General features: G+C 35.4%; 1 protein-coding gene across 10 annotated transcripts in view; it reads left to right on the top strand.

The window, feature by feature from the left end:
• MLLT10 (MLLT10 histone lysine methyltransferase DOT1L cofactor) overlaps positions 1 to 20,020 on the top strand; it is a 213,373-nt gene that overhangs the window by 128,352 nt on the left and 65,001 nt on the right. For all 10 annotated transcript variants that reach the window (XR_009053102.1, XM_057730775.1, XM_057730780.1 and 7 more), the window contains one exon: positions 16,909 to 17,161. Coding sequence is in view for 9 of the 10 variants with exons in the window: in XM_057730775.1 (XP_057586758.1) it covers positions 16,909 to 17,161 (253 nt within the window). In the remaining variant the exon portion in view is untranslated. The remainder of the gene's footprint in view (positions 1 to 16,908; positions 17,162 to 20,020) is intronic.

Genomic DNA, 20,020 nt, shown 5'->3' on the forward strand with positions numbered 1-20,020 from the left:
TGTCAGAGTGTTCTAATTTCATTGATTGACAAGGGTTTCCCAGCATCTCTTGCTGAAGAGACTGTTTATTTATATATATTTTAATAGATATATTGATATGACTTTTTCCTTTTTGAATCTTTTAATATGATGAAGTATGTTGGTTGATTTTCCAATGTTAAAATGTCACATTCCTGGGAAGATCCCACTTGGTCTTGATGATTTATCATTTTTATATACTGTTTAATTCAACTTTTAGAAATTGTACAGGAATTTTTGCCTCTGTATTCATGAGAGATATTGGCCCCTAGTTTCCTTACAATGTTTTCTTGGTTTTGGTGTCTGAAGGAATACTGGCCTTGTAGAATGCATTGCAAATGTTCATTCTTGTTTCCTGGAAGAGTTTATGTGAATTTGGTAATATTTCTTAATGTTTGCTAATATTCACTGTTTTTGTGTGTGTTTGGTGTGTTGTTGTTGTTGTTTTGTTTTGTTTTGTTTGTTTTTTTGCCTGCACCACACAGCTTGTGGGATCTTAGTTCCCTGATCAGGGATTGAACCCCCAGGCCTTTGGTAGTTAAGAGCACGGAGTCCTAACCACTGGACCACCAGGGAATTCCCTGTGGTATTCACTTTTAAAGCCATCTGGGCCCAGAGTTTTCTTTAGGGGAAGGGTTTTTTGTTTGTTTTAATAAAATTATTTATTTTATTTATTTATTGGCTGTGTTGAGTCTTTGTTGCTGCACACGGGCTTTCTCTAGTTGCTGCGAGCGGGGGCTACTCTTCATTGTGGTGCACGGGCTCCTCATTGTAGTGGCTTCTTTTGTTGTGAAGCATAGACTCTAGGTGTGTGGGCTTCAATAGCTGCGACACATGGGCTCAGTAGTTGTGGCTCACGGGCTTTAGAGCACAGGCTCAGTAGTTGTGGCACACTGGCTTAGTTGCTCCGTGGCATGTGGGATCTTCCCAGACCAGGGCTCGAACCCGTGTCCCCTGCATTGGCAGGTGGATTCTTAACCACTGAGCCACCTAGGAAGTCCTAGGGGAAGGTTTTTAACTAATTTTATTAAAAGCAAAAAAGATACATCACTATTCAGGTTATCTGTTTTTTCTTGAGTGAGCTTTGACAACCTTTTCCCTTTTTTTCTAACCAGGCTGGCTATGAATTTTTATGATCTTAAATTACTAGCTTTCAGATCCAGTGCTTTTTTTTCTCTCTCTCTCTTTTTTTTTTTTTTTTGGCACATGGGCTTAGTTGCTCCACGGCATGTGGGATCTTCCTGGAGCTGGGATCGAACCCGTGACCTCTACATTGGCAGGCAAATTCTTAACCACTGCACCACCTAGGAAGCCCCTCTCTTGTTTTTATGTTTTGTGTTTTAGTGATTTCTGTTCTGATTTTATCTTTTCCTTTTTACTTCTTGCTTTGGGTTTCTTTTACTCTTCATTTTCTAATTTATTAAGGTATAAGATGAAATTTATTCAAGACCTTTCTTTTCTCTAATATAGGCAGCTTAAAAAAGAACTTTATTGGGGCTTCCTAGGTGGCGCAGTGGTAAAGAATCCGCCTGCCAATGCAGGGGACACGGGTTCGAGCCCTGCCCTGGGAAGATTCCACATGCCATGGAGCCCATGTGCCACAACTATAAAAAAAAAAAAACTTTATTTTCTAGAGCAGTTTTAGATTCACAGAAACATTGAGTAGAAAATAGAGATTTCCTATATAATCCTATACCCACACACATACACCTTCCCCCACCATCAACATCCCACACCAGTGATACATTTGTTGCAATCTGTGAACTTCCATTGACACATCATTATTGCTTAAAGTCCATAGTTGGCATTAGGGTTCATTTTTGATGTACATTCTATTCTATTCTGTGGTTTTTAACAAATGTATAATGACATTTATCTGCCATTATAGTATCCTGCAGCATAGTTTCACTATCCTAAAAATCCTGTCTTCTACCTATGCATTCCTCCTTCCCAAGCGCTGACAACCATAAAAATTTTTACTGTCTCTGTAATTTTGCCTTTTCCAGAACGTCGTATAGTTGGAATCATATAATACGTAGCCTTTCCAGACTAGATTTTTTCACTTAGTAATATGCATTCAAGATTTGTCTGTGTTTTCAAGGCTTGATAGCTGATTTTTTTCTACAACTGAATAATATTCCATTGTCTGGTTGTACCACAGTTGATTTATCCATTCATCTACCTGTAGAAGGACATCTTGGCTACTTCCAAGTTTTGGCAGTTATGAATAAAGCTGCTATGAACATCCACGTACAGTTTTTTGTGTGGACACAATTTTTTCACCTCCTTTGGTTAAAAAGCAAGGAGTGTAATTGCTGGATCATATGTTTAGGTTTTTTTGTTTGTTTGGTTTTTAGTTTTGTTTTTGTTTTTGCCTCGTCGTACAGCTTGTGGGATGTTAGTTCCCTGACCAGGGGTTGAACCTGGGTGCTCGGCGGTAAAAGTGCAGTGTCCTAACTACTGGACCATCAGGGAATTCCTTCATGTTTAGTTTTACAAGAAAATACTGAACTGTTTTCTAAAATTTTGTGTCCCCACCAGCGATGAATAAGAGTGTCTTTTTCTCTACATCCTTACCAGCCATTAGTGTTGTTAATATTGTTTAAATTTGCATTTCTGTGCTGACTAGGATGTGTTCATCTTTTCTTATGCTTATTTGTCGTTTGTATATCTTCTTTGGTGAGGTGTCTGTCAAGGTTTTTGGCCCTTTTTAAAAATCAGTTTGGTTGTTTTCTTATTGTTGACTTTCAGGAGTTCTTTGTATATTTTGGATAACAGTCTTTTTATCAGATGTGTCTCTTTCAGATGTTTTCTGCCAGTCTGTGGCTTATCTTTTCATTTTCTTGAGAATGTCTTCTGCAGAGTAGAAGTTTTGCATTTTAATGAAATCCAGCTTACCAGTTCTTTCTTTCATGGATTGTGCCTTTGGTGTTTTAGCTAAAAAGCCACCACCAAACCCAGGGTTATCCTGTTTTCTCTTATGTTATTTTTTAGGAGTTTTATAGTTTTGTGTTGTACATTTAGGTTTGTGATACATTTTGAGTTCACTTTTGTGAGGGGTTAAAAGTTTTGTGTCTTATTTTTGTTGCATATGTATATCTAATATTTTTTTATTTTTTTTATTTTTTTGGGGTGTATATCTAATATTCTAGCACCATTTTCATTTGTTGAAAAGCGTGTCTTTACTTCATTGTATTGCTTTTGCACTTTTATCAAAGATCAGTTGACAGTATATATGTGGGTCTATTTCTGGGCTCTCTGTTCCATTGATCTATTTGTTCTTTCATCAGTACTATGATGTCTTAATTACTGTAGCTTTATAGTGAGTCTGAAATTGAGTAATGTCAGTACTCCAGATTGTCTTTCAATATTGTGTTGGCTATTTGGGTCTTTTGCTTCTTCATGTATAGAATCAGTTTGTCAATATGCACACACAAAAAAATTGCCAGAATTTTAATTGAGATTGTATTGAGTCTGTAGATCAAGTTGAGAGGAACTGACATTTTGATGATGATATTGGCAGCTTATCTATGAAGTTGAAATAACTCTCCATTTATTTCTTTAATTTTTTTATCAGTTTTGTTGTTTCCTCATATAGACCTTATACATATTCTGTTAGATTTCACCTAAGTATTTAATTTACCTATTATAAATGGTATTGTATTTTTAATTTCAAATTCAACTTGTTCCTTGCTGGTTTATAGGAAACTAATTTTCTTTTTTATATTAACCTTATATTCTGCAACCTTGCTATAATAATCACTTTTTTTTTCAAGACTTGAGGCTTCCATTTTATTTTACATTAAGTAAAATTAGACATCAAAGTGAAAAAAATGGGTTATGGTAGAATAGGTAGCATTTTTCCTTTCTCACTGTCTCATAACATAATGGTACATCATGTAATTAATGCATCTTAAATTTGATTACATCCATTCTTTTTCAAATTCTTTTCCCGTTTAGGTTATTACAGAAAATTGAGCAGAGTTCCCTGTGCTACACAATAGGTTTTTGTTGGTTATTTTTTTTACTTTTTATTTTTTAAATTTATTTATTGGCTGCGTTGTATCTTCATTGCTGCACACGGGCATTCTCCAGTTGTGGCGAGCGGGGGCTACTCTTCATTGCAGTGCATGGGCTTCTCATTGCAGTGTCTTTTCTTGTTGCGGAGCACGGGCTCTAGGTGCGCGGACTTCAACAGTTGCGGCACACAGGCTCAGTAGTTGTGCCTCACGGGCTCTAGAGCACAGGCTCAATAGTTGTGGCACACGGGCTTAGTTGCTCTACGGCATGTGGGATCCTCCTGGAGCAGGGATCGAACCCGTGTCCCCTGCATTGGCAGGCGGATTCTTAGAAAGTCCCTGCGCCACCTAGAAAGTCCCTGGTTATCTATTTTAAATATAGCAGTGTGTTTATGTCAATCCCAAACCCCCATATAGTTAATTGTTCTTTGTGGGGGACTGCTAGCAAATGACAGTATCTCATTGGATGCCATATCTTAACGGGTTAGAGGAATGAGGCTGGGCTTTGGGGAGACAGGCAAGAATACAGGCTCCTGAAACAGTATGGAGGTTCCTTAAAAAAACTAAAAATAGAACTGCCATGTGACCCAGCAATCCTACTCCTCGGCGTATATCTGGAGAAAAATTTGGTTCAAAAGTATACATACACCCTAGTGTTCATTGCAGCACTGTTTACAATAGTCAAGACATGGAAGCAACTTAAATGTCCAGCAGATGAATGGATAAAGAAGATGTGATACATAATAATCACTTATTAGTTCTGGGAATTTTTTTGGTCAGTAATTTTGGATTTTCTATGTAGACAGTTATGCTATCTTCGAAAAAAGGGCAGTTTAATTTCATTCTTCCTAGTCATTATACATTTTACTTTCTTTTCTTGTCTTGTAAACTAGGGCTTCCAGTATGATGTTGAAATAGAGTAGTGAGAGAGAGGAGGGATCCTTGCCTTGTTCTTCATATTAGTGGGAAACCTTCTAGTTTCTCACCATTAAGTATGATGTTAGCTGTATGTTCTTTGTATATATTCTTTATCAAGTTGAGGAAGCTCCCTTTCTATTCTTGGTTTACTGAGGGTTTGTATTATGAAAGGTGTTGGACTTTGTCAAATGCTTTTTCTGCATCTGTTGATAGGATGTGTGACTTTTCTTCTTTATCTTGTTGCTGTGATGGATTATATCAGTTGATTTTTGAATGTTAACTCAGCCTTGCATTCCTGGGATGAATACCATTTAATAGTGGAATATAATTCTTCTTATACATTGTTGGATTTGACTTGGTAATACTTTGTAGAGAATTTTTGCATCTATTTCATGAGTAATATTATTCTGTAATTTTCTTTCTCATAGTGTCTTTGCTTTGATATTATAGTACTGCTGTCCTCATAAAATGAGTTAGGAATTAGTTCTTCTGCTTCTGTTTTCTGAAAGAGATTGTAGAAAATGGGTATAATTTCTTCCTTAAGGATTTGGTAGAATCTACCAGTGAACCCATCTGGTCCTGGTGCTTTCTGTGTTTTGGTGGGGGTGGTTAATTCTTGGTTCAATTTCTTTAATAGATATAGACCTGTTCAGATTGTCTCTTTGTGTGTGAATTTTAGCAGCTGTATCTTTCAAGGAATTGATCAATTTCTTATCAAATTTGTGGGCATAGAGTTGTGCATAATATTCCTTGATTATCCTTTAATGTCTGTTAGATTGGTAGTTAATATTCCCCTTTCATCCCCCCCCCCAAGAGAACTTTATTTATTTATTTGTTATTTTTTGGCTGTGTTGGGTCTTCATTGCTGTGCATGGGCTTTCTCTCTAGTTGTGGCGAGTGGGGGCTACTCTTCATTGCAGTGCGAGGGCTTCTCATTGTGGAGCATGGGCTCTAGAGCGCAGGCTCAGTAGTTGTGGTGCACGTGCTTAGTTGCTCCACGGCATGTGGGATTTTCCCAGACCAGGGATCAAACCCGTGTCCCCTGCATTGGCAGGTGGATTCTTAACCACTGTGCCACCAGGGAAGTCCTTTCATTACTGATATTAGTAATTTGTATCCTCTCTTTTCTTCTTAGTTGCCCTGGCTAGAGATTTATTAATTTTAAATATCTTTTCAAAGAACCAGCTTTTGGTTCTGTTGATTTTCCTTTGTTGATTTTTCTGTTTTCATTTCATTGATTTGTGCTTTGATTTTCATTATATCTTATCTTCTGCTCCTTTTGATTTAATTTGCTTTTTGTTTTTAGCTTCCTAAAGAAGAAGCTAAGATTATTAATTTAAGGTCTTTCTTTTCTTATATAGAATTCAATGCTATTAATTTCCCTATCTGCACTGCTTTTGCTGTGTCCCACAGATTTTGATGTTGTATTCTTCTTATTGTTTAGTTAATAATATTTAAAATTTTCTCTTGAACTTTCTCTTTGACCCATATGTTGTGTAGAATTGTGTTGTTTAATCTCCAGGCATTCTGGGATTTTCTAGCTTTTTGTTAATTTCTAGTTTATTTCCATTGTGGTCTGAGAGCAGACATTGTAAAATTTCTGTTCTTTAGAATTTGTTGAGCTGTGTTTTACTGTGTATGGCACAAAATGTGGTCTGTCTTAGTGAATGTTCCATGTGAGCCTGAGAAGAATGTATATTCAGCTGTTAGTGGATAAAGTATTCTACAGATGTCAATTATATCCACTTGATTAATGGTGCAGGTCAGTTCAAGTATGTCCTTACTGATTTTATGCCTGCTGGATCTGTCCATTTCTGATAGAGGGGTGTTAAAATCTCTGACTATAGGAGTGGATTTATTTCTTTCTCCTTACAGTTGTATCAGTTTTTGCCTCATGTATTTTGATGTCATGTTTTTAGGCACATACACATGAAGGATTGTTGTGTCATCTTGTAGTCTTGATACCTTTATTGTTATATGATGTCACTTTATTTCCGTTAACTTTCCTTGCTGTGAAGTCTGCTCTGTCTGAAATATATCTGTTTTTATATTGTTTAGATTAGTGATAGCATGTTATATCTCTTTTTCCATCTATTGATTTTTTTTTTTTAAATCATCATGTGTCTCCATATTTACTATGCTTGAGTCTTGTCTTTTGGTCCACTGCCAATTTGTCTTTTAATTGGTGTATTTAGACCATTTATGTTTAGAATGATTGTTGATACAGTTATGTTAGTATCCATGAAATGTGTTACTGTTTTTTATTTGTTGGTCTTTGCTCCTGTTTTTGTCTTCCACGTTTATACCTTTTGTGGTTTTAATTGAGCATTTTATATGATTCCATTTTCTCTCATTTCTTAACATATCAATTATACTTTTTTTCTTTCATGGTTGCCCTCATGTTTGCAGTATATCTTTACAGCATATCTAAGGCTACTTTCAGTAACACTATACTGCTTCATGGTAGTACAAGCACCTTATAAAAACAAATTATTCCTAATTTCTCCCTCCCATCCTTTCTGTCAGTGCTGCCATTCATTTCACTTGTACATGAACATACATAAGCATATGAATACATAACACTGTATAATCAGATACATTGTTGGGCAGACTATCTGTTCAGATCAATTAAGAATTTTAAAAATACAAGTTTTTATTTTACCTTCATTGATTCACTCTCTGATGCTCTTCTTTATGTAAATCCATGTTTCTGACCTGTTTCATGTTCCTTCTCTCTGAAGAACTTCTCACATTTCTTGCAAGGCAGGCCTACTGGCAACAAATTCTCTCAATTTTTGTTTGAGAAAGTCTTTGTCTTTCACTCTTGCAGGATAATTTTGCAGTGTGCAGAATTCTAGGTTGTTTTTTGTTTTTTTCTCAACACTAAATATTTCACATCACTCCCTTGCTTCCATTGCTTCTGAAGAGCAGTCAGATGTAATTCTTATCTTTGTTCCTTTGTAGGTAAGGCTTTCCTTACCTACAAAGCTTTCTGGCTTCTTTGAGTGTTTTTCTTTTATCTTTGATTTTCTGCATTTTGAGTGTGATGTGCCTAGGTGTCGTTTTTGTTTGCTTGCTTTTTGGCATTTATCTTGCTTGATATTCTCAGAGCTTCCTGGATCTGTCACTTGGTTTCTGACATTAATTTGGTTGCATTCTTTGCCATTATTGCTTCAACAGTAATGCATCTGTTCCTTTCTTTTCCCTCTTGTATTCCCATTACACCTGTGTTACACCTTTTGTAGTTGTCCTGTGGTTCTTAGATATTGTTCTCTGTTTCTTAGTTTTGTTTTGTTTTTTATTTTTGCTTTTCATTTTTGGAAGTTTCTGTTTTCATATCTTTAAGTTCTGAGATGCTTTCCTTAGCCATGCTCAGTCTACTAATGAGTGCATCAGAGGAATTCTTCATTTTCGTTATGGGATTGATTGATTGATTGATTGATTTATGGCTGTGTTGGGTCTTGGTTACTGCACTCGGGATTTCTTTAGTTGCAGCAGGCAGGGGCTACTCTTCGCTGTGGTGTGCAGGCTTCTCATTGTGGTGGCTTCTCGTTGCAGAGCACAGACTCTAGGTGCGTGAGCTTCAGCAGTTGTGGCTCACGGGCTCTAGAGCACAGGCTCAGTAGTTGTGGTGCACCGGCTTAGTTACTCTGCAGCATGTGGGATCTTCCTGGACCAGGGCTCGAACCCATGTCCCCTGCATTGGCAGCCAGATTCTTAACCACTGCACCACTAGGGAAGTCCCTGTTATGTGGTTTTTTATCTCAAAGATTCCTTTTTAATTTTTCCTTAGAATTTCTTGCTCTCTGCTTACAATATCCATCTGTTGTTGCATGCTGTCTGTTTTTTACATTAAAACCCTTAGCATACTTACCATAGTTTAAAAAAATTCATGGGTTGGTAATTCCCACAATCCTGCCATATCTGCCTTTGGTTCTGATATTTATTTATTTTTTTTTTCTTTTTTTTTTTTTTTTCCAGTTTTCATCACTTTTTTTTTTTTTATTATTATTTTATTTTATTTTTTTTGGGGGTACACCAGGTTCAATCAACTGTTTTTATACACATATCCCCATATTCCCTCCCTTCCTTGACGCCCCCCCCTCGATTCCCCCCCACCCTCCCTGCCCCAGTCCTCTAAGGCATCTTCCATCCTCGAGTTGGACTCCCTTTGTTATACAACAACTTCCCACTGACTATTTTACAGTTGGTAGTATATATATGTCTGTGCTACTCTCCCGCTTCTTCTCAGTTTCCCCTTCACCCCCCGCCCCCTCCCATACCTCGAGTTCTCCAGTCCATTCTCTGTATCTGCTTCCCTGTTCTTGTCACTGAGTTCATCAGTACCATTTTTAGATTCCGTATATGTGAGTTAGCATACAATATTTGTCTTTCTCTTTCTGACTTACTTCACTCTGTATGACAGATTGCAGTTCTATCCACCTCATTACATATAGCTCCATCTCATCCCTTTTTATAGCTGAGTAATATTCCATTGTATATATATGCCACATCTTCTGTATCCATTCATTTGTTGATGGGCATTTAGGTTGCTTCCATGTCCTGGCTATTGTAAAGAGTGCTGCAATAAACATTATGGTACAAGTTTCTTTTGGGATTATGGTTTTCTTTGGGTATATGCCCAGGAGTGGGATTACTGGATCATATGGTAGTTCTATTTGTAGTTTTTTTTTTTTTTTTTTTGGGCACACGGGCTTAGTTGCTCCGTGGCATGTGGGATCTTCCTGGAGCTGGGATCGAACCCGTGACCTCTGCATTGACAGGCGGATTCTTAACCACTGCGCCACCTAGGAAGCCCCTATTTGTAGTTTTTTAAGGAACCTCCAAATTGTTTTCCATAGTGGCTGTACCAACTTACAGTCCCACCAACAGTGCAGGAGAGTTCCCTTTTCTCCACACCCTCTCCAACATTTGTTGTTTCCAGACTTTGTGATGATGGCCATTCTGATTGGTGTGAGGTGATACCTCATTGTGGCTTTGACTTGCATTTCTCTGATGATGAGTGATGTTGAGCATCTTTTCATGTGTTTGTTGGCCATCTGTATGTCTTCTTTGGAGAAATGTCTATTTAGGTCTTCTGCCCATTTGTGGATTGGGTTATTTGCTTTTTTGGTATGAAGCTGCATGAGCTGCTTGTATATTTTGGAGGTTAATCCTTTGTCCGTTGTTTCATAGGCAATTATTTTTTCCCATTCTGAGGGTTGCCTTTTAGTCTTGTTTATGGTTTCTTTTGCTGTGCAAAAGCTTTTAAGTTTCATGAGGTCCCATTCGTTTATTCTTGATTTTATTTCCATGATTCTAGGAGGTGGGTCAAAAAGGATGTTGCTTTGATGTATGTCAAAGAGTGTTCTGCCTATGTTTTCCTCTAGGAGTTTGATAGTGTCTGGCCTTACATGTAGGTCTTTAATCCATTTGGAGTTTATTTTTGTGTATGGTGTTAGGAAGTGTTCTAATTTCATTCTTTTACATGTTGCTGTCCAATTTTCCCAGCACCACTTATTGAAGAGGCTGTCTTTTTTCCATTGTATACTCGTGCCTCCTTTGTCAAAGATAAGGTGCCCATATGTGTTTGGGCTTACTTCTGAGTTCTCTGTTCTGTTCCATTGATCTTCCTTTCTATTTTTGTGCCAGTACCATACTGTCTTGATCACTATGGCCTTGTAGTATAGTTTGAAGTCAGGAAGCCTGATTCCACCAACTCCATTTTTCCTTCTCAAGATTGCTTTGGCTATTCGGGGTCTTTTGCGTTTCCATACAAATCGTAAGATTTCTTGCTCTAGTTCTGTGAAAAATGCCATTGGTAATCTGATCGGGATTGCATTAAATCTGTAAATTGCTTTGGGTAGTACAGTCATTTTCACGATGTTGATTCTTCCAATCCAGGAACATGGTATATCCCTCCATCTGTTTATGTCATCTTTGATTTCTTTCATCAATGTCTTAAAGTTTCTGATATTTATTTATTCGTGCTCTTCACACTGTGTATTTGCCTCTTATTGTGCCTTGTAGTTTTTTGTTAAAAGATGTTTATGATGTACTGGATAAAAGGAGCTGTGGTAAATAGGCCTTTAATAATGTGATGGTAAGAGGGACAGAGGAAGCATTCTATAGTCCTATGGTTAGTTCTCAGTCTTTTGGTGAGCCTATGTCCCTGGACTGTAAACTTCACAAGTGATTCTCACCCCCTACCCAGCTTTGGTGGGACAGGATGCTGGTGGGGGCTGTAGTTGGGTATTTGCCTTCCACCATGTAGGTGAGGCTCTGATACAACCCCAGCAGGTTATGCTCTGGTAAAATAGATTCTCCTTAGAACAAGCCTTAATAAGAAGAACAGAACACCTTGGCATAGTAGAATAGTTCCTTTCCCCCTCCCCTGCTGGAAGCATGAGTGTATTTTTCCTTCTGGTATCCACTGTCAAGACTTGGTAGAGCTCCTGGAGCTCTACTTGAAAAGTTTAAGGGCTCTGCTATGACTGGATCCTCCTGGCGTTTTTATCCCTCAGACTTGTCCACATTGAGCCTTCAGCAGTTTGTCAATTACACTTGAGGTTTTCCTAAGGATACTGGTTGCCATGGAGATTTCTGGGTACTGGTGATTCTCTGTATCTGTCTGTCTCTCTAATTTTGGTGGCAGTGGTTTGCCCTGTGACCTCACTTCTCTGATGAATCTAAGAAGAGTTACTGACCTTTCAGTTTGTTAGGCTTTTTATTTGTTAGGATGAAATGAAGACTTGGAAGTTCCTTATTGTGTGCTGACCAGAATCTAGAAGTTGTAATGTGGACATTTAATGCTAAAAGCTTTGTTCTAAGCACCACTTATGAATTATGATACATTGTATTTTCATTTTTACTTGGTTGAACCAAATACCTTATGGTTTTCCTTTTCTTCTTTGACCATAGGTTACTTAGAAACGTTTTATTTACTTTTGAAATATTTAGGGATTTTTCATGTATCTTCTTGTTTATTTCTCATTTAAAATCTTTGTGTTATAATTTCTTTTACATTTTTGTTGAGAATTTTTTTTTAATGACACGGAACATGGGTTATCTTGTTTTTCTGTGTGATTTTCAAAAGAATGTGTATTCATTCTGCTCTTATTGTATGAAGTTTCTGTAAATGTCAATTAGGTCAAGTTTACTTACATTAAGTTCTTTATATCCTTATTTTATTTTGGTCTACTTGTTCAGTCAATTATTGAGAAAAGGATGTGAGCCTCTCTTACTATAACTATACATTTTGCTATTTCTTTGTATTCTTTATTCACTTTTTGCTTCATTTATTTTGAAGGTCTCTTATTAGTTGCAGAGACTTTTAGAATTTTTATATCCTCTTGATGAATAGACCTTTTTATCCTGGTAATATTCCTTGTCCTGAAATGTACTTTGTCTGATATTAATATTGTGAATTCAGCTTTCTTTGGATTAGTGTTAGATTGATACGTTTTCCCCATACTTTAAATATCTTTCTGTATTTATGTTTTAAATGGGTGTCTTGTAGGCAAAATAAAGTCTTGAGTTTCTTTTTTTCGCTGTTATAATCTCTGTCTTTCAATGGGGGTGTTTAGGTAATTTACATATAGTATGATTATCGATGTGGTTGTGTTTAAACCTGTCTTTTGTTAGTCCTTTTCAATTTACCCATCATTTCTTCTTATTTTTTTTTCCTCATTGAATATTTTTAATGATTCCATTTTGACTGATTAGTAATAATTCTTTGCTATATTATTTTATAAGTTGCTTTAGGGTTTATATATCTTTAGCTTGTCAGAGTCTGCCTTCAAGTGGTAATATTATACCATTTCACATATTATGTAAGAACCTTGCAACTATATACTTCCATTCCTACCCTTTTGGCTTTGGGCCTGTTTTTGTCATGCTTTAAAATTTTTACATATTTTATAAACCTCACAATTAATTATTATTATTTTTGCTCTAAATTCTCAATTACCTTGTAAAGAGATTTAAATAATTAAAAAGTCTTTTATATTTATCCATGTAATTACTGTTTCTGGTGCTCTTAATTACTTTGTGTACATCCACATTTCCTTTGTTGTTTTCCTCCTGCCTAAAACACAACCTTTAGCATTTACTGTAGTGTTAACTACTGGTGATTAGTTCTTTCAGCTTTTTAATTTGAAAAACAATTATTTTGCCATTGTCTTTGAAAGATATTTTAGCTCGCTATAGAATTCTAGGTTAATGATATTTTGTTTTTTAGTACATTGAAGATTTTACGCCTCTGTTTTCTAGCTTGCAACTTTTTCACGAGGAATCTTTTCATCCTTATCCGTGTTGTTTAGCACATAGGCATTTTTAACACCCCCCCCCCCCCGAGTTTGTCATTTTCTCTTTATTGTTGGTTTTTACTGATAAGCCATATGATTCACTATGATGTGCGTTCATGGAGTTCTCTTCATGTTTCTTGTACTTGTGGTTAGTTGATCTGTAGGTTTATAGTTTTTATCAAATTACATAGTTTTTTTGCTGTTATCTCTTTAGAGTATTTTTTTCTTTTTTCCTCTGCTATTGTTATTTTTAAGTCCCTCCCTCCCTCTTTTTTTTGGGTACCCCAGTAGCATGTAAATTAGGCTTCTTAATGTTGTCCCATAGCTCACTGACACCCCTCCCCACCTTAAAAAGTCTTCACTCTTTCCGTGCTTCATGTTTGATAGTTTCGGTGCTATATTCTAAGAATGGGCTAGTGAAAAATTTGTGACTTTTACGAGAGACTTGAATAGTACATAATTAAAAAATTTTTTAACCAGCATAATTCTGTTTCATCATGTTGATGGAATGCACAGCTATTGATTGTTTTCCTTTCCTCTCCCTCCTTCTCCCAAACATGAATTACAGAGTCTTGTAGAATAAAATCTAAGGCAACCGTATCTTTAAAAAATAATAACTGCTATTTCTTTGGTTACCTCCGATAGCCTTCGATTAATTGTATGAGTCTAAAAATGTTTTTTGAAGTTAGAAATATTTTTTGTTGCTAATTAATGGTATTTAGTAGGTATATCAGCCTTGCATCTTATCTGAGGAATAATAATTGTAGTTAGCCATGAAACAAAAATCAAACATATCGTAGATGTCTATTTCAAAAGATTCATTAAGCTGCCTGTAAATCACAAAGTATTTATGCACTTCTCTAGAGGCTATCAATATAGCCAGATATCCAATTTTATCTCTAGTGGAAAAGAAAAAAAAAAAGAAGGCTATAGCTTACTTAGCTATATCAATCGAAGTAGTTTGTATTTTATGGTCAATTTACATGAAAAAATAAGCACTATAATGGCTCTCAGAGCAGTGAGATGCTTATGCTATGAGAGTTATTTAGGTTGTGAAACTGACTGAGGAAACAGGTTTGTGCTATTGGGGGCCTACTCGTGTCTCTCTTGGCTGCCTGTCCCCCTTTCTTTCTCCACCTTCTTGGTTTTGAGTTGATTGTATATTTGTATTGGAATTCCGCAGTGCCTTATTACTTAAACAGCATATTATGAAACAAATACTCTTTTCTTTTTTTTTTTAATTTATTTTTGGCTGCATAGGATCTTTGTTGCTGTGTGGGGCCTAGTCTTCATTGCGGTGCAGAGGCTTCTCAGTGTGGTGGCTTCTCTTGTTGCGAAGCCCGGGCTCTAGGCACGTGGGCTTCAGTAGTTGCAGCATGCAGGCTCAGTAGTTGTGGCACACGGGCCCTAGAGCGTGCAGGCTTCAGTAGTTGTGGTGTGTGGGCTCAGTAGTTGTGGCTCGAGGGCCCAATAGTTGTGGCACACAGGCTTAATTGCTCTGCAGCATGTGGGATATTCCCAGACCAGGGCTCAAACCCCTGTCCCCTGCGTTGGCAGGCTGATTCTTAACCACTGTGCCACCGGGGAAGTTCCCATGAAACAAATACTTGTAAATTAACTGACAATCTTGGAGTTAAGGTAGAGGTCTCTGAGTGAAATCTATATAGCCTTTTTTTTCCTTTTTGTTATGTATAATTTTTTTTAACTGTTAGAATCTTCAGCTAAATTTTTTTCTGTTTTGTTTTTCTTATTAAGAAACCTATGGTATTTTTGTAACTTAGACGGTGTTGAGGTTTGTAAAAAATGAAATGTTATGATTTTATTTAACATGACTTTAGTCACTGAGATTTGTTTAATTTTCATTAATTGCTTTTTCTTTGTAATACTTTTTCTTCCAAATATCATGTTTTCATTGGATTTAGTGACATATTTATACTTCAGAGGTAAGCAAGAATATTCTATTAAATGACTGGGAAAATTGACCAACCCTAGTTTATATTGGTATATGGAAACAGAGAGCATGTTTCTGTTGTTGGTATTCTACCCAGTTTTCTCTCCTTTTGCTTATTTGACACAAAACACAGTGCTTGAATGAAGAACACCACTGTTTTCTTTAGATGACTTTTAAACTTCACTAGGGTCAGATGAGTGGGATGGAAAACCTCAGGATCAACTCGAATTATTGGAAAAAAATATGTGAAAAGTGAAGTGTCAGGTGATTTTCAAAGTGACCTGTCTAGATGGGAAAGGCTCATGTTTCTAAAGTCATCCATGAAGTTTAGTCAGCTTAAATATGATTGTTTTGTTAAATGGGAATTTGTTTTCTCCTGAAATTTACTTTGAAAACTTTGTTCTTATTTGTGGATTATAGTTTATTACAATAGTGATTCGTTTTTTATGAGATAATAATGTCTCTTGTATTTGGTGATGAGAATCTCTTCTTGGCAGTGAGATGTTGTGGGGACAGCAGCAGGAGGGCAAGTAGCAGAAAAGTAGTAGTGAAGATTTGCTTTCCAAAACGTTTGAAGTTTTCTCTTATTCCTTTTCTTTTTTCTTTTTTGGAACAGTGATTTGCTAAAAATGATTTGCTAACAAACGATTTTTGTCACTTTCTTGTTTTTCAAATTTATCTGTTTTATATTGAATGTTGTTATATGTGGGAAATTTTAGTTTTGGCTATTTTTACTTGTGTTGCATCAGATTTCAGAGAGATGTACTAGAAGAATATTTATTTATTCAACAGAAATTTAGGGTTATTTATAGTTCAGGGACCAATTTAACAATGGCAACAAAAACCCCTGACCCTTTGGACCATACAAACCTTTAATTTCAAAGCATGTTGATTAATTTACACCTGGCATCACACTTTCATAGCCATTTAATTTGTCATTACTTGTATGTATCTTATATTAAAATGAATATTAAAAACTGGAAGCTTGTTTAAATCAGTGTTTATCTTGGTTTGTTTCCCTAACATAATTAAATATAGGGAATGATTGAGAATCAATTTTATGGTATAATTGTACTTTTAATTTTTAGAAATCTTAACTGCAAAATGTAGCTGTTTCCTCAACTTAATACTTGGAAGAAATGATTTCTGTTTCAAGGTTTTAAATCTTTGTCTTTTGAAAAGCAGCCTTCACCTGAATTTTAAAAATTCTTGTTCTGACCTGTGCTAGATCCATATAATCTCATGGATATAGTCCACTAATGAAATTGTAGTACCTTACTTCTCTCTAGCTGTTGCCTTCCGGTGCTGAACAGTAAAGCTGATTTTAATTTCATGTCTAGGAAGTAGAATATTCTTGTTGAAAATGATGTTGCTTGAGAAATAAATATCTTCTGTATTGCTTACTGTCACTGAATAAATACAACTAATGTGTAATTTTACTAATTGCTGCAATTTGATGCTTAACCGTATTATAAATTATCTACATTTTTAAAAGAAATATTTGTACCAGACTGTAAAATAAGTTGTTTTTACATGATTTTCTTAGGCAGACTGACTTATTTTTATAACTCAAACTTTCGTATGTTTATCTTACAAGTCCAATAATTATTATTAACGTGCCATCTTTTTTTCCTCCTGTAGCCAAATTGTAATCAGTTCTTTTTCCTTTTACTTCCTTTCTCAATCAAAATGTTAGACTTATACAAGCACTAGCAGCAACTCTATATCTGGATCATTGAAGCGCTTGGAAGATACTGCAGCACGATTTACGAATGCAAATTTCCAGGAAGTCTCTGCGCACACTACTAGTGCAAAAGATGTTTCAGAGGCTAGAGGGTCAGAGGGCAAAGGGAAGAAATCTTCAGCTCACAGCTCAGGTCAAAGGGGAAGAAAGCCTGGTGGAAGAAATCCAGGAACGACTGTATCAGCAGCTAGTCCTTTCCAGCAAGGTATTAATTATGATGTTTTAGTTGAAATACTTGTTCTTGTGATGATCAATAGTGGTTAAGTCTTATAGAAGAATTTGCTTTTTACTTATAATTACTGGATAATTAGAGATTATTTTATGATTAGTTGCTATAGTAAGATTACTTCAGAGACTAGTATTCCTTCTTAAAATGTTTCTGGGACCTTTGCTTTCTTTTTGTGTTATGACCTGTGCTTCTAAAGTTGAACTGTAATTTTTTTAATGTTTAAATAGATGTGGAATAAAGTTTAAGTTTGGGGAGAAAAACAATAAAAGCTGGAGTTTTCCTTTCCTTTCTGCTCAATAGAAAAGTCATTCTATTTTATAAATTATTTTTATTTATCTTTCCCAATTGAACACTAAAACTGTTAAAGTATACCTTTTTAGAAAGTGAACAAATAATGAGTTATTTTTAGAGGAGCTAAATATTTCTCAGTAAATAATAGTTGCTGATTTATTAATGCATTTATTACAAAGCTTGAAGTTTAAAGTAGAATTTTGCTCAGCTTACATATCTTTTGGTAATTATGCCCACTTAATTTTGAGTTTTAGTTAAACAACAACTTATTTTTTTCAGTATAAATATGTCCCATGCATTTTTTGGGGACATACTTATAGTGAAACATAATTTGTTGTTTAACTGATATTCAGAATTAATTAGGCATGCTGTGTTTTATATGGCAACTGTTTTATGGAGAACAAAATAGCTCAGCTAAATCTACATTAGCCAATGTTCTAAGTTTTTACTCTGTGTAATTTTTATTGTGAAATAAATATTTTGAGAACTATAACTGTTAAAACTGTTCGAGACAAATATATTTAGTAAAGTATAAAAGAAAGACCTCCTTCTCTCCCCCACCCCCACCTCGCCCTTTGTCCCCTAGGAGTAAATGAGGGAAAAAATTGTCCTTTTCTTTACCCTGTTCAAGCTTTTGCTGACAGTAAAAAATATACCCAAAATCTACGAGGACATAATTTGAATATGTAGAGAGATTGCTGACCTCTTCATTAAAAAGTATATTCATATATTTTAAACTAAGTTATTTTGGGCTTCAAGTTCTAGATTTTTTTTCTTTTTCTTTTTTGCCTCATATAACAAAAATTAAACAAGTAGAAAAGAAATAAAATGCTAAATTTACTGTTTTATATTTAATAAATTTACTGTATATTATTTTTATGATACTTTGGAAAATAAATAGTAAAACTGCATTTTTTTTTTTTTTTTTTTTTTGGCCATGCCCCATGCGGCTTGCGGGATCTTAGTTCCCTGACCAGGGATCAAACCCGGGCCACGGCAGTGAAAGCACCGAGTCCTAACCATTGGATCACCAGGGAATTCCCGTAAAACTGTAATTTTTAATGTGACTTCATTCACGTTTTGGATGTGATTGGCAGAAGTCAGTCATCTCTTCTCTATTATTGAGACCTTGTTTTGTACTGCTGAAATTGCATTTTTGAGTTTTTAACGTTACCTTTGAAGTACTAATCCATTTAGAAATCTCATTTTTTTTAAACTTCACAACACTGGAGGGTCTTTCCTTGCTTCTGTTAAGATATAGTAGAGAATGTGTTATGTTTTCATATCTGAGGTAATATTCTAAAAAGTTTTAGAAGTTGAAATTTAAAGGTAGGGCATTTAAGGTGTAATTGTTTTTTGTTTTGTTTTTTTAATTGCAGGTACTATGTGAATTTTAGAAAATATACATTTAAAATAATGTGTATACTAAATGTTTGAAAGTATTTGCTATGCTGTCCTGAGCTTTTAACACCAGCTGTAAAAACAAAAATGTGCAGAAAAAAACAGATGGTGACAGATCAGAATGGATAATAAAGAACTTCTTTATAGCTGCTAATTAAGTGGCAAATTGAAGTTATCGTTAAATGATTGATGTAATGTAAATGGCTTCTTAATATATATATTTTTTATACAGAAATGGCCTGAAAATGGTCACATAGGTACAAATAATTTTGTAAATGAATAAAGCAGATAGTCTCTTAAAAGAGTTAAATTTTAGAACTATTAATTTTTTTAATGAGCCATTTTAGAAGAGCTTAAAATTTAAAAACCAAAACGTTAAGACTTTAATTAAAAAGAAATTATTTCTTGTGTGTAAGGAAAAAATATCTTTGTAAATATTTAGGTGAATTTATGTGTGATACTTATGAATGTGCTCTGCAATAAAATTTAACACTTAGCTTGGAATTTCCTTTCCACTGCAAACAGAACACTTTATTTTGAGCTTTTGTTTCTTAAATACATTAGTTAAAACATAAAATAGTTTCTTTTTATGAAGCACAGTAGATGTGTGGTCAGAACAGAGTCTAAACACTTGTTACTTCATTGGGCAAGCATGGCAAGAGGGTTTGATGAAGTGGGATGGTGGACCGAACTTGTTTCATCCCAGCCGCTAGTTTTTACCTGGTAAATAAGAACCTTGATGTTTTTGTATCTCATAATGACATGGTGGGCTACTAATATTCTTTAACTAAAGAGTGGGGAAAAAATAAGCAGTTGTGAAAGATTTATGAGAGGTGCCTCTCCTATGATTTTACTTTCATAAAAGCAATAGCAGAATATAAGTGGCTGATCTCTTTATACAGCTTCTTGGGAGGTGGACTGGGAGAATGTGAGTTATATAGAATAGGTTCCATGTGATCATTATTTTATCAAATCCATGTTTTGGTGGGGTAGATGTAACTGAATGATAACATTCACCATTATCTTGAAGTTAAAACTCAGAACTGATGATCTAATCAACATCTTTTAGATCTTACTGTATGTTGGGAACATTTATAATCATATCTTCAATAATTGCAAACGAGGAAGTTCCCCAAGCCATTC

Source organism: Hippopotamus amphibius, chromosome 4 (genome assembly GCF_030028045.1).
Source record: "Hippopotamus amphibius kiboko isolate mHipAmp2 chromosome 4, mHipAmp2.hap2, whole genome shotgun sequence".
In the NCBI taxonomy this organism is placed as follows: Eukaryota; Metazoa; Chordata; class Mammalia; order Artiodactyla; family Hippopotamidae; genus Hippopotamus; species Hippopotamus amphibius.